This window comes from Apodemus sylvaticus, chromosome 5, assembly GCF_947179515.1.
Source record: "Apodemus sylvaticus chromosome 5, mApoSyl1.1, whole genome shotgun sequence".
In the NCBI taxonomy this organism is placed as follows: Eukaryota; Metazoa; Chordata; class Mammalia; order Rodentia; family Muridae; genus Apodemus; species Apodemus sylvaticus.
In genome coordinates, this window is record NC_067476.1 from 129591345 (window position 1) to 129604868 (window position 13524).

Below are 13524 nucleotides of genomic sequence, written 5' to 3' on the forward strand. Positions count from 1 at the left end.
GTATGTCCATTAACCAACTCATGTCTGGAAGGCCACTTTAAATAGCTCATGTATGTGAAAGACCTATGACCACAGGGAGCACCACTATGAGTGGGATAGCCTAAAGGGCTGTAGCACATTCTACAGAAATCCTCCTAGCAAGTAATAAAATTCTAATGAAATATGACTGCCATGCCCACGCCCTGTAATTCTTTTCAAGCCAACTTGAAGGCTTAACATTTAACAAGAAGGTTCTTTAAAGATGATTTCCCCCAATTCAGAAACAACCAAGAGGGGGAAGTTGGCATAATAAAGAAACTGGACAGTTTCTTCCTCATTTTTTCCTTTTCTAATTCTTCCCTCTTATTCTTGTCTCTCCTCTTCTCTCTACTTTCTAATTTAGTCTCAGAAGAAGGTATTAAAGCATAAAAATTTGAGCACAAATTATTTTACAAGAATTAACTACCTCCAATGGAAAGTGAGAAATTAACCATATATCAGATAAAATTTAGAATCCTGACTACTTGTACTGATTTCAAGTAAATCCCTGGTAAATCAAAATCTCATTGCTTTTATATCTCAGTGGTAGTTTAACAAACAAGAGGCCCTAGATTTGATCCCAAATCTAGAACCACAAAATTCTATTTATTTCTACAAGATTCAGAGTAACCAAAACTAAATTTAGCAACACATTACTTCAAACAAACACTTTAAATTCTCTCTTTAGTGCATTTATAGCCATAACGTCATTTACTAGAGAATACTAATAAGTGTCTGTAAGATAGGCCCTGCTTTCAGGTAAATGTGCTGACATTAGTGGGGATATGATTTCTCACACTTTGGCCTTTTGATGAAACGCCTTTCCAGTACCAGTATGTCATCTGATCCTACAATTTCACAGATCAGCTGCCAGGGTATCTACTCTGAGAGCCCAGTTTCACATCGCACTAATGAGTCAACACCTGTTAAGAGTAGAGAAATCTGAGCCTTGTTAGCAATTGTGAAGTCTCCCAGGAGCTGGGATGCTGAACATTGTCATACTCACCGCCAACATGTCTGTACTGAGGACCCTGGCAGCAGCAGTGATAAAGTCCCCCACCAGCATCGAGAAGCCCGGCAAACCGAGGGAGAAAAAGCGGGGTGAGCAGTTTTTTATGATGGTGTTTAAGACATCCTGAAAACAAAAATAAGGAAACACAACTGTAATGTTAAGAACAAAATTCCAAAGTGGATTCTTTGTATGTATGTATGACTACCACTAATAAGATAGCAGAGCACTGTGTTAGGTTTTTGTGTTAAAGAGTGCAGGGGATACATAACACCACTGGTTCTCCTACATATCTTTTGGTAAAGGGAATGGAGACACCAAACTGTAAGATGACTTGTCCAAAAGCCACAGTGTGACACTGAAGCTAGCGAAACATCTGTCCTGTATTCCATTTGACAATGGGCTCCTTGAACAAACTACAAGGAGTGCCAAGATAGATATATATAAATAAAGCTTTCAAACACCTGTCAGTAAAATGAAAACTGAGCTCCTTTTGCTTCAGTCCCCAGAGGTTCGAACTCACTGTTAGAAAAGCTTATAGGCAAAGGGATGGAAATGACCACTCCTGTGAGTTTCAAGCAGTAAGAAATGGGAATGCAGGTAGTGTTAAGGTAATGGTGTAACATGCATGAGGCACTAAGGTCAGGGAGTTGCTACAGATCTGAAGTACACAGGAAGTGAAAACACAAAGCCAACAGCAGCCATTTGCCAGAGCTCAGCATCAGGAGGATCTCTCTGACAGATCTCCGTCCTGTGTCTATAATAGAATCCTGTGGAGGGCTGGCTGGCCCCCAAGCCCGAGTTCCTCATTCCTGCCTCTGGTGGGTCAGATCCACCATAGGACAGTGTTCACCCCAATGTGGCCAGCCCTACCCAAAGCCATCTGTGTGAGCATGTGCATGTATAAATGGGAGTAGTATGAAAATGACAATCTTCTTTTGCACAGGCTCTGGCCAGGCACACAAATCAAAACCACATGTTGAAGTACTTTAGTTATGTGACTTGCTGTAGTGCAGCTAATAGTTAGTGCCAATATACAAGTAAATAGCTAAATGTACGAACCTTGGCTGTCAGTATGGCTACCTGAATAAATCCTGACTTTACTATTAGAGCAAAGCATAGCAACATGCTAATTTCCAGTTATCTTAGGCCTTCATAGTAAGGTTCACCTCATTTCACAACTTGACCTCTTAAAAACACCTTCCATGTGCTCACATAACATTTTCCCAAGATGTGTTTTCTTACAGTAGATATACTTAACATTAAATAATACTATTCATATGATTCAAATGACCATATAATACTTAATATATTAGTGCTCACGAGTAGTAGTTTAGCTTAAAACTTGAAGTTTTGGAATTTCAGTAGACATAAAAATAAATGTATCATTTATAGATAAGAGACAGATAAATATGTAGATAGATAGATAGATAAAAGGAAGGGATGGAAAAAACCCTAAACCAAGGTTTCTTCCCTGTTAATATTTAAGCCTGTTTTAATCACATCCTGCGATACACTTTAAGGTCCATATCAGCCAAGACAAACATTCTCTGGGCTGAGCAGATGGATGCTGCAGGTTAGAAAGTGTGTAGTAGACTCATGCTCCAGGAGTGGAACAAAAGACCTACCTTTTTCATAATTAAGCCTCTGATTAATGCCCTGGGCTCCTCACCACACACCTGTAATTACTCACAGAGGTATGCATTGTGCTGGGGCCTTGTCTCAGAATATCAGGCATCAAGCTTTCCAGCAGCAGATGGAAGCACATTTCTGTTGACATATGCTGCAATGAATGGATTCGTGCAAACCTGGCTAGCAAGGTACCAGAATGCCATGCATCTGAAGATTAATAATGCAAACAGCCATGATGTTAGCTTTGTTATGTTTGCGTTAATTCCATCTGGTGAGATGAGGAGCTAAAACCCTGAAGCCTAAGGGTTTTAAAAACCTTTAAGCATTTAGCACACACTAAACTCAAATGAGTCATGTTCACCACTGGAATCGAGAAATTTTGGTTTAAAGATGGTTTTCTGGAATATGTTTGTAGGGACCGGGAATTAAATAATAAGCTGAAACCATAGTTTATAAACTTGCTTCATTGGTGAATATGCAATTCACTGAGGGGGAAAAACCATACACTCAGAAACTACAAAATTGCCACTGGTACTAGAGATGGCAGAGACAAAGTAGTTGAGATAAAGTCACAGGGCTCACCCAGTCCCTGGCCCTGGGCCAGTGACTTCAACCAAACCTGCTTCTATGGGCAAAGAGATGGGAAAAAGAGGGACAGTGACAGATGGCAAGCCTGCCCTACTTTACCACCCACGTAAGACAGAGCCTGGAGGGAAAGTGTGCCTTTGCTATAGTCACTAAGGACAGCACTGGGCAGGGTTAATTCGGGGGTTAAAGAGGGGGCCATATGACCAGTCAGCCAAATTACCACCACATGCTGACTTACTTTGCTTATCTACACTGAAATGGAGCAGTCCAAAGGGTCTACATTTGAGATAACACTTTAAAACTAGGAGTAGCCACATGGCACTCAGGAGAGCATCTGCCATCCATGTTCCAACAGAGGACCATCCACGATGAGCCCCACTCATCTCTAACTTGTAGAAAAACTGTTCTTTTACGCCACTCCTCCACCTTGAGGTATTAAAATCAATCTTTGAAAGTACAAAATAAAATCCTTCAGGTTCTGATAGTTTATATAGCCTACAGGGCTTTCCATATGAACAAGACAGAATGGCCTTCCCCACACACCCATCACACCAGGGCTGGTCCTCATGCCCTTTGTAGTAACCTCCTTGTAATGCAGGCAGGATTTGCCTACTACATTTTTTCAAAGTGACTCACATTTTTGAAACTTAAAATTATCCTAGAAAAAGGTTACCCTTTGTCAGAAACAGAAAATACTCCTTAAAAACAATATAATATTAACAAGCAAATGATGATGAATTTCTTGTAAAAACATCACTAGCTGGCAGAAGTCCTTACTTTGAGATAGGCACTTATCTTTAAAATAGAGGTTTACAGTGTCGTGGGGCCAACAACCGTGGTTGTACATCTCCACCTGGCCTGAGGATGCGGTAAGGATGGGTTGTGTTGAACACACAGGCTGTTATTCTCATTAAATGATTCCTTCTCTCAAAGCTGACTCTACTGTAACCACTGTTGGGAATTTCCCTGTGTTCAAACTTTCCCTGTGAAGTACTCTAGAACTGGGGCCACAAGGCCACAAGAAGTTTTACTCCATAAAACTTACTTCAAAGGTTCAGTCAATATTATTTATCTAGTTAGGTTTTCTTGTTTGTTAGGTTTTGTTTTTTGAAACAATGTTTTTCTGTGTAACAGCCCTGACTGTCCTGAAAACCACTTTATAGACCAGGCTGGCCTGGAACTCACAGAAATCCACCTGCACTGACCTCACAAGTGCTGGGATTAAAGGGAAGGCACCACCATGCCTGTCCCCCTAATAATTTATTGAATGAATGTTTTAATAATCTACTATTTTTTTTTAAATTTCAGAGATGACACAGAGAAGTTACTTTGATCATGCATTACTCCAGAAATTTAAAAGCTCTAGCAATCAGTACCCTAAGCCAACCCTTTTAACAAGCAATTAGAGATTGTGTATATAACTTGAGGATAAATGGAAGCAAATTCAGCAATACAACCTTTAAGTTTTCTAAGTTTTTTCCTTTTGAGGAATTCTAGAACCTAACTCAAACAAGTGAGTCTGGTGGTAAGATTTGATTGTTTTTCTGTACCTTCTAAACAGACTAAACAAGTAGTTAAAGTAAACAACAGGCTTAGTGGTAAACGGAGTCTGGAACAGCAATCAGGTTTATTCTTTAAGTTGACGACAATGGAGCAGACAAACCTTGTTTTTGCTGGAAAGAAACCACCCTGCGAATTACTGTAGTTTCCCATTTTAGTGGAAGGTCCACGTACGAGCTCCATGTTGAGTGGGAGAGTCAGACTGTATGATGAGAGTCAGATGATAATTGTGCCTTTGCAGCTTATCACAAGGTTCAGGCTTATGAGAAAGCGACTGGTGAGAACATCTGTCTCTTATCACGAATCTTGCAAAAAATCAGGTAATTCAAATAGAGGCGTGTTGTTTCCTCTTCTCCAAAGCACAGTTCTATAAACACAAACTACATTCAGCCCCTCAAATGAATCGCTTTAATTGAATGCTATGTACACAGTAACTGGAAAAACTATAAGTGATAAGGAAAACATATGGTGACGGCGGCACAAATTGGCTTACTCATTCTGCACAGGGCTGCTTCTTTAGTTCTCTTATAATTGACCTTTAGAACGATAAATGTGTAAAATAATTTTGTTTATTACAGCTCTAAACCTTCCAACAATTACATGAAATGAAAATTTAAAAGGAAGGATTCCTTCTGGAAGCATTTCCATTGTTTACATAATTGCACAGCTATAATTTAGTGCTTGTGTTGTTATGGAAAGCAGAAAAAAAAAAAAAGGAGGTCATTACTTGCCATTTCAATTCAAAATATTGCATAGTAGTGTCAGAAATAGGGGCAAATGTTCACTTTACCATAGTTTAAAATGGATTAACCCTGAACATCTAACATCTCAACATAGCACTCTTCAAAATCCCACGGAGCAGAAGCCGCGTCCTTCCTAGGTTGGCCAAACCGCTGCTGTGCTCTCACAATCACATGTATATTTTTCACTTACTATTTGCTTATGACCCAGCAGATGATGGCTGTAACACAATAGCTGGCCATCTGTCTCCCAGCCTTCCCTTGGAGGACTTGCGCCTGCTTCTCCAGAGCAAACAGATCGGTTATCCCACCTAAAGTCACTTAAGGCCCTCTGTGAGGCCACGCAGTCATCAAGAAATAAAACAGAGTGTGCAAAATCATTTAACTCCTCATTAGACTTTTCCTTTTAAGAAATGTTATGTAGTGAAATGATTTCATTGTGCCTACTTATCTAGTATAGACCACAGGAACCTTTTATTTGGTAACATTTCTGTATCCCAATAATCTAGTTAATTAAAAAGATAAGATTCACTCCACGATTGGAAATTATAAAAATGTATCTTGTCTGAACAGGAATAGTTTTCACATTATGTGTGGATATAATTTAAATTAACAACAACCACAACCACAACCTTTTAGTACATTTAGGACACATTTGTAAGTATCAGCCTGATATATTATCTTAACAGATCAGAAGCCTTCAAATTCCATACCTGGCCCTCTCTTCTAGTGGCTAGTGGCTAGCTGCTCCTCTGCTCTGTGTACAAGAGCATCCTTTTACAGACAGACCAAGCTGCTACCTGACCTCTAGTGACAAAAATAAAACCTTAGTCATTATGCACATCCTTCTCCCACTACCTCACCAAGGCATAGTTGAACATGGCACTAGTATGAAACTGCAAATTACTCTCAAGATCTGAGTCAAATGATATGTGGTATATGCCACAGGTTCTCTGTGTAAATAGCCAAATGAGATACAATTTATTTGGAGAAAAGCAGCAGGTTTTCAAAAATGTGACTTCTGTGGGTGTGACTATGTTACTCAAAGCCCAGAGAAACATGGCATAAATAGAGTAATTGGGCTTAATGGCTGAGACTCAAAGACTCCTTTAGCTCTGTGCCCTGAGGACCATTGTGACGTAGTTCCCAGGACAGTGGTATGCACAAGCAGAAGGGAAGGGGGTGTTTTAAAAACACTTCTTACGGCAGAGAACTCCTATGCCAGGCCCATAGTAATGTGTGGACCAGGGGGGGGGGGGCGCACAAGGTAGCCTGCAAGCCCAAAGGAGCATCTTGAAGCTTGTTTATGTTTGTATAACAACTCACCCCTCATCTGCCAAGGAAAGCTCGGCTGGTCTTTGAAAAGCAAGACCTGGCGGGTTTAAAACACTATATATGACTTTATTTTATAGTAGAATTGGAAAGTCACCAGCCCTGTCCAACTGCCTCTTCTTTTTGCTATTTGTAACAACTTTATTAAAGACTTCATATGTAATAAAATCCATCCTATAATGTGTACAAAATAGCTTTTAGTGTAGTCCCAGAATTAAGCAAACATCACCACTATCTACCTTGAGAACATTTTCATCACTCCCAAATGAAACTCCCGTCCATTAGCTGCCACTCCCTGCTTTCCGTCTATCCATTTACCTGGCAACCACTAATCTGCCGTCTGTCTCTGAATTTGCTAACTCTGAACATTTCAGAATATGGAATATTATAGTGTGTGGCATTTATATCTAACTTCTGCCACTTAACATGTTTTCAAGGTTTATACTGTTTTCAATTTTGTTTTTTGTTTGAGATAATGTTCATGTAGTCCAAGTTGTGTGTAGTTGAGGCTGGCCTTAAAATCCTGATACTCTTCGGCCCCTGTCTCAGAACTGCTGGGATTATAAATATGAGTTAACATGTCTGTCATGACTCTTTATAAAAATAATATTCTATTGCGTAGATAGTCTTCATTTTATCTTTTATTTTTGAGACTGGGTTTCACATAGCCAAAGGTTCAGTAATCCTCCTGCCTCAGCCTTCTGAGGGCTAGGATGTCAAGTGTGAGCCCTACACCTGCTGTATTATATTTATATACATATGTATATATGTGTTTATAGCTGTATTAGCTGGTTGGGCATGTGTGCTGTTTCTACCTTGGAGCTCCGTCAACAGTGGCACTCTAAAGATATGTGAATCTCTGTGGCTAGTTCCTTCAGAGTGGACTGCCAATTCTGAGAACCGTGTGTTTACATTTTGAGGGGCTGTCTCCCACAAGTAGTTTCTCCACTTTATATTCTCACCAGGAAAGTTCAAGGATTTCAATTTCTCCCAATCTTGTCATAATTACTTTCCCTTTTAACAAAATTACCTTAACAGCCACCTTAGTGAGTGTGAAGTGGTACCTTGTGGTTTTGATTTGCATTTCTCCATGACTGATTATGTTCCACATCATTTCCTGTGCTTGTGAGCCATTTTGATTCTTATTTGGAGATATTTTAATCTATTTAAGCTCTTCATTCTTTTATATTTGTACCACTGATTTGCCACTGTGCTGTGATGCTTCTTAACTACATTCTGGCCAGGAGACTTTAATGGGCATGTGATTTGCAAATACTTTCTACCATTTTGTGAGTTATCTTTTCACTTGCTTGGTATGTCCTTTGATGGATGGTAGATTTTAATTTTGGTAAAGCACGACTTATGTTCTCCCCTTTTCTTTTGATGCTTGTCATTCCCAAAACTTTAAAGTTAATTTCAAGATAGTCACAATTTCCAGCTTTACTTTCCTCTAAAAACATTATAGTTTTAGCTCTGATATATCATTTAGACCATTGATTTATTATGAGTCAAATTTTGCAAATAATATACAGTTGAGATGGAGGCTAATTTCAGTGTGTGTGTGTGTGTGTGTGTGTGTGTGTGTGTCTGTGCTTGTTGTATGTGCAGTGTATCACATATGTGTGCGTGAGTATGTGCATCTATGTACATGCATAGAGACTAGAGGAGACATTAGGTGGTCTATCACTCTGTCTTACTGCCTAGAGACAGGGTTTCTCACACTAGCTGCAAGCAAGTCCCAATGATTCTCTACTGCCCAGCTTTTTACAAAGATGCTCGAATCAGAACTCAGGTCCTCGTGTTCGCACAACAAGTACTCTTACCCAATGAACCAACCTTTTACTTAACACCTACTTTTATTGCTTTCTATGTAGCTGTCCAGCTGTCCCAGCACCACAAGAAAAATTACATCTTCCCCATTTGATAATTTTTGTACCTACACCAAAAATTAGTCAATCATAGGCAAATTTCTTTCCATACTCATAATTCTATTTTATTGCTCTATATTAACTACTTAATAATACTATACTATTTTAGTAAGTTGTAAAACCAGAAACTATGATTTCATATTGTTCTTAAAATATTATTTTGCCTATTCAGAACTCTCTATAATTCCATATGAATCTTAGGATCAGCTTTATACTTCTGCAAAAGAGATCATTGAGATAATAAGGTTTGTTTAATCTATAGATTCAGCTTTGAGAGTACTGTCTTCAGAGCTAAGAATATGGGATATTTTCCATTTGTTTATATAGGTTCTAATGTTCAATAGTAGCATGCATATTTTGTGATGTTCACATATTATACTTGTTTGGATAAGCTTATCTCCATGAATTTGCAACTTTTGAACTATTTTAAATGGAATTATTATTTAAATTTTCCATTGCTGATATTTAGAAATACAATATGGTAGGTTCTTATATATTAACCTTGTATTTTATAAACTTACAAAATTAACTTATTAGCTTTAATACATACATACATATATATATATATATATATATACATATATATATGAGTTTTCGAAGTACAGACATAAATACAGAGTTCTGTTTTGTTTTTTACAGATCATACTTTTTAATTTCATTTTCCTATTTATCTATTCCAAACAATTAGAGGACTCCGGGGAGCTGGAGAGCAGTTAATTTTGGTTAAAACCTTGATTGGATTAAGAGGCAACAGAACGTTAACGAAGCACACCTTCAGGCCTGTCAGTGATGCATTTCCAGGGAGAGAAGCTTGCCTCCCCAACTGAAGGTTGGGAAAGATAAAGTGAGCTGAGAGCCAGTATGTTTTCCTGTTTCCCATTAAACCACGGACCACCATGCCGTTCCTCTCACCACACCTTCCTAGTCACTAGGGACTGTATTTCTGCGAACTGCGAGCCAAAATAAATTCTTCTTCTTTTACATATTTGGTCTCAGTGATGGTAAGAGTAACTATTAGGACGCTTAGGAACAGAGGTTGGGAAAACCAACATCCTTGATTTGTTCTTTAGCACTAGGGGTATATAGTAGTTTAAAATGGTAATGTGGCATTTCTTCAGAGGGAAAACAGCCAGAGACTCATCTATACCTAGACAAACTTGTATTCAAAATAGTTTTGAAGAGTGGCAAATTAGTGTTTTTCATAAGAATGTATATAGTATTGTGGTATCAGCACTACCAAGAGAGAGTATACCTTCTATCACTTGACCCAACTAATTTCTTTAGCCTAGTTCTCAGTCACATGAACCAAACAAAGAAGTCCTTAATCCTGACTGATGCAACTCCATGCTTACTGTTCATGGATCGTGAGGGTAGTGCTGCCTTTCCTGTGTGCTTCCTACAAGAGGCAGGTTATATTCCACTAGGAAGGAAGATAGAATCTTTACAAATCCTTAAGATGATGAAAACTGTTGCGAGTCATGGAAAGAAGTGACTTAACAAGATGCATAAGTAGGACCTTGAAGACACTGGCCAATATAATGACTATCTCAATCGTCACCTTGATAAACTTCCAATCCACAATACTGCAGTTTGTGCAACAGCTGCCTTAATGAGGTTGATGCAAATGCAGAAGAGCAGTTATTAACTCTTTGCCTGAGACCTCAGAAAATAAGGGCTGCAATAAGCTGTTGTCAATAAATGGCAGCAGGAGGCTTTGGCTGTATCAATCTCTAAACACTGGAATTGGATACAGCCTGACAAAAGAAGACTAAACATGATGGCCAAAGCTGAGGAAAAGTCTGTGAAGATAGTCAGTTATACACTGTCAAGGAAATTTCCTAGGCCTGGAAAGCAGGATGAAGGCTGGAAAGAGATAACCAACTTCTTGTTTCAGTCTTTGACCCCTTTTCCTGATGCCTGTGGTGCCTTCTAATGCTCTCCAGAGGAAGTAAAAGGGTCACATGACCACTATCACAGATGACAGGATGGTTAAAATGCATTTTTGGGAAACTAAAAATGCATTTTGATTCATTATCATGTAAGCAATGGTATTAAGATAAAATAGGACTGGGCATTTATAGTGCTTGTCGTTAATCCCAGTACTCAGGGCAGAAGTGGGTGGTTTCTATGAGTTTGAGGCCAGACTAACCTACACAGTGAATTCTGGGGTAGCAAAAAAATACATAGTGAGACCCTATCTCAAAAACTAAACTAACAAACAAAAAGAACTGACAAAATAAGAAAAATAAGCCACATATTTTAACATAGGTCCTTATAAAACAGACAGTTGACTATTCATCCTTCTAAGAAATACCTCAGTCTGTTTTTACAATGTTACAAGGGAATATTGGATGGTGAACATTATCAATTCCAGCACTATGTGACCTTAAAATAGTATTTATGAATGTAATATAGGTGTTTTAAGAAGAAATAAAAAAAATCCCTTAAGAAAATCTATAAAAATATAAACAGTGGAAGGAAATAAAACAGTTCAAGATCTGAAAATAAAAATATAAATCAATAAAGAAAAACCAAACAGAGGGAAATGAAAAATTTAGGAACTAGAACAGTAAGTTCAGCAGTAATTCACACCAACAGAATACAAGAGATAGAAGAAAGAGTCTCAGGCATTGAAGACACAATAGAAGAAATGAATACCCCAGTCAACAAAAATGTTAAATCTAAAAAACTTCTGGCACAAAAAACATGGAACACTATGAAAAGACCAATTCTAAAATAATAGGAATAGAGGAAAGAGAAAGGAACCCAGGTCAAAGGAACAGAAAAGATTTTCAGTAAAATCATAGAAGAAAATTTCCACAACCTAAACAAGGAGCTGTCTATCAAAGTACAAGAAGCATACAGAACACCAAATAGACTGGACCAGAAAAGAAATTCCCACAACACATAATGATCAAAACACTAAATATACAGAACAGATAAAGAATTGTAAAAGCAGAAAGAGAAAAAGACCCAGTAACATAAAAAGCAGACCTATTTGAGTAACACCTGAGTTCTCTAAAAGCCAGTAGGGCCTAGGCAGGTGTGCTGCAGATTCTAGATTGCCAGTTCAAACTACTATACCCAGCAATACTTTCAATTACAATAAACGGAGAACATAAGGCATTCCATGACAAAGTCAAATTTAAGTATTATCTACTTATAAATCCTGCCCTACAGAAGGCACTGGAAAGAAAACTCCAATCTAATGAAAACCACACCCAGAAAACCATAAGAAACAAATAATCCCAGACCAGCAAAATCAAAAGAGGGGAAATACACAGAATAACACAACAACAAAATAACAGGTAGCAGTAAACACCGCTCACTGATATCTCTTGCATCAATGGTCTCAATTCCTTAACTAAAAAGGCACAGACTAACAGAATGGATCCAAAAACAGGATCTGTCCTTCTGGAAATCCAAGAAGCATGCCTTAACATCAGGATAGGCATCAATTCTGGGTAAACTGATGGTAAAGGATATTTCAAGCAAATGGAAGCAAGTGGGTGTAATTTCTAATATTTGACAAAATATACTTCAAATCAATACTAATCAAAAGAATTAGGGTAGGACACCACACTCCCATCAAAAAAAAAAAAAGATCTACCAAGAAGACTTTGCAGTTCTTAACATCTATGCATCCAACACAAGGGTACTCAAATTCATAAAAGAAACATTGATATAGCTTAAATCATATATAGACCTCACCCACTGATTGGGAGAAACTTCAATATCCCACTCTCGACAACAGACAGGTCACTGACACAAAACCTAAACAAGGAAATGCTGGAGCTAACATGTAATAAACCAAATGGACCTAATAGACACCTACAGAACATTTCACCCAAGCCCACAAAAAGATACCTTCTCTGCACCTCACAGAACTTTCTCCAAAATTGACCACATTCTTGGACACAAAGTAAGTCTCAGCAGGTAAAAGAAAATTTGAAATATCACTATGCATCCTATCTGACCACCACAAATTAAAGCTGAATATCAACAAGAATAGAAAACACAGAAAACTTACAGACTCAGGGAAACTAAACAACTCATTATTGGATGAAGAATGGGTCAAGAAAAAATTAAAGACTTTCTAGAATTTAATGAAAATATATGTAATATATATAGACAACATAGCCAAACTATGAGACACAAAGAAGATGGTTTTAAGAGACAAGTTCATAGCAGTAAGTGACGATATTAAAAAAAAACAAACAAAAACCTGGAGACATCTCACACCAGTAACTTAACAACACACCTGAAAGCTCTAGAACAAAAATAATAAACCACACCCACAAGAAATAAGTAGCAAGAAGTAATCAAACTCAGGGCTGAAATCAATAAAATAGAAACAACAACAATAAAACTATACAAAGAATCAATGAAACAAAAGATTGTTTCTTTGAGAAAAATAGATAATATAGACAAACTCTTATGCAAATTAGCAAATTAGGTGGAGAGAGAAGATCCAATTTAACAAAATTAGAGATGAAATGGGTAACATAATAGACAGTGAGAAAATCCAGAAAAATCATAAAAATATACTTTAAAAACCCATACTCTATCAAATTAGAAAATTTAAAAAAAATGGATAATTTTTGGGATGCATACCAAATACCCAAGTTATATCAAGATCAGATAAACTATTTAGACAGACCTATAACCCCTAGTGACATAGAGGCAGTAATAGAAAGTCTTCCAATTAAAATATAAG

The 13524-nt window shown here is 37.7% G+C and overlaps 1 protein-coding gene across 4 annotated transcripts in view; it reads right to left on the minus strand.

Annotated features, from left to right (window-relative positions):
• Ralgapa2 (Ral GTPase activating protein catalytic subunit alpha 2) overlaps positions 1–13524 on the minus strand; it is a 294943-nt gene that overhangs the window by 135357 nt on the left and 146062 nt on the right. For all 4 annotated transcript variants that reach the window (XR_007977973.1, XM_052183817.1, XM_052183819.1 and 1 more), the window contains exon 25: positions 1025–1153. Coding sequence is in view for 3 of the 4 variants with exons in the window: in XM_052183817.1 (XP_052039777.1) it covers positions 1025–1153 (129 nt within the window). In the remaining variant the exon portion in view is untranslated. The remainder of the gene's footprint in view (positions 1–1024; positions 1154–13524) is intronic.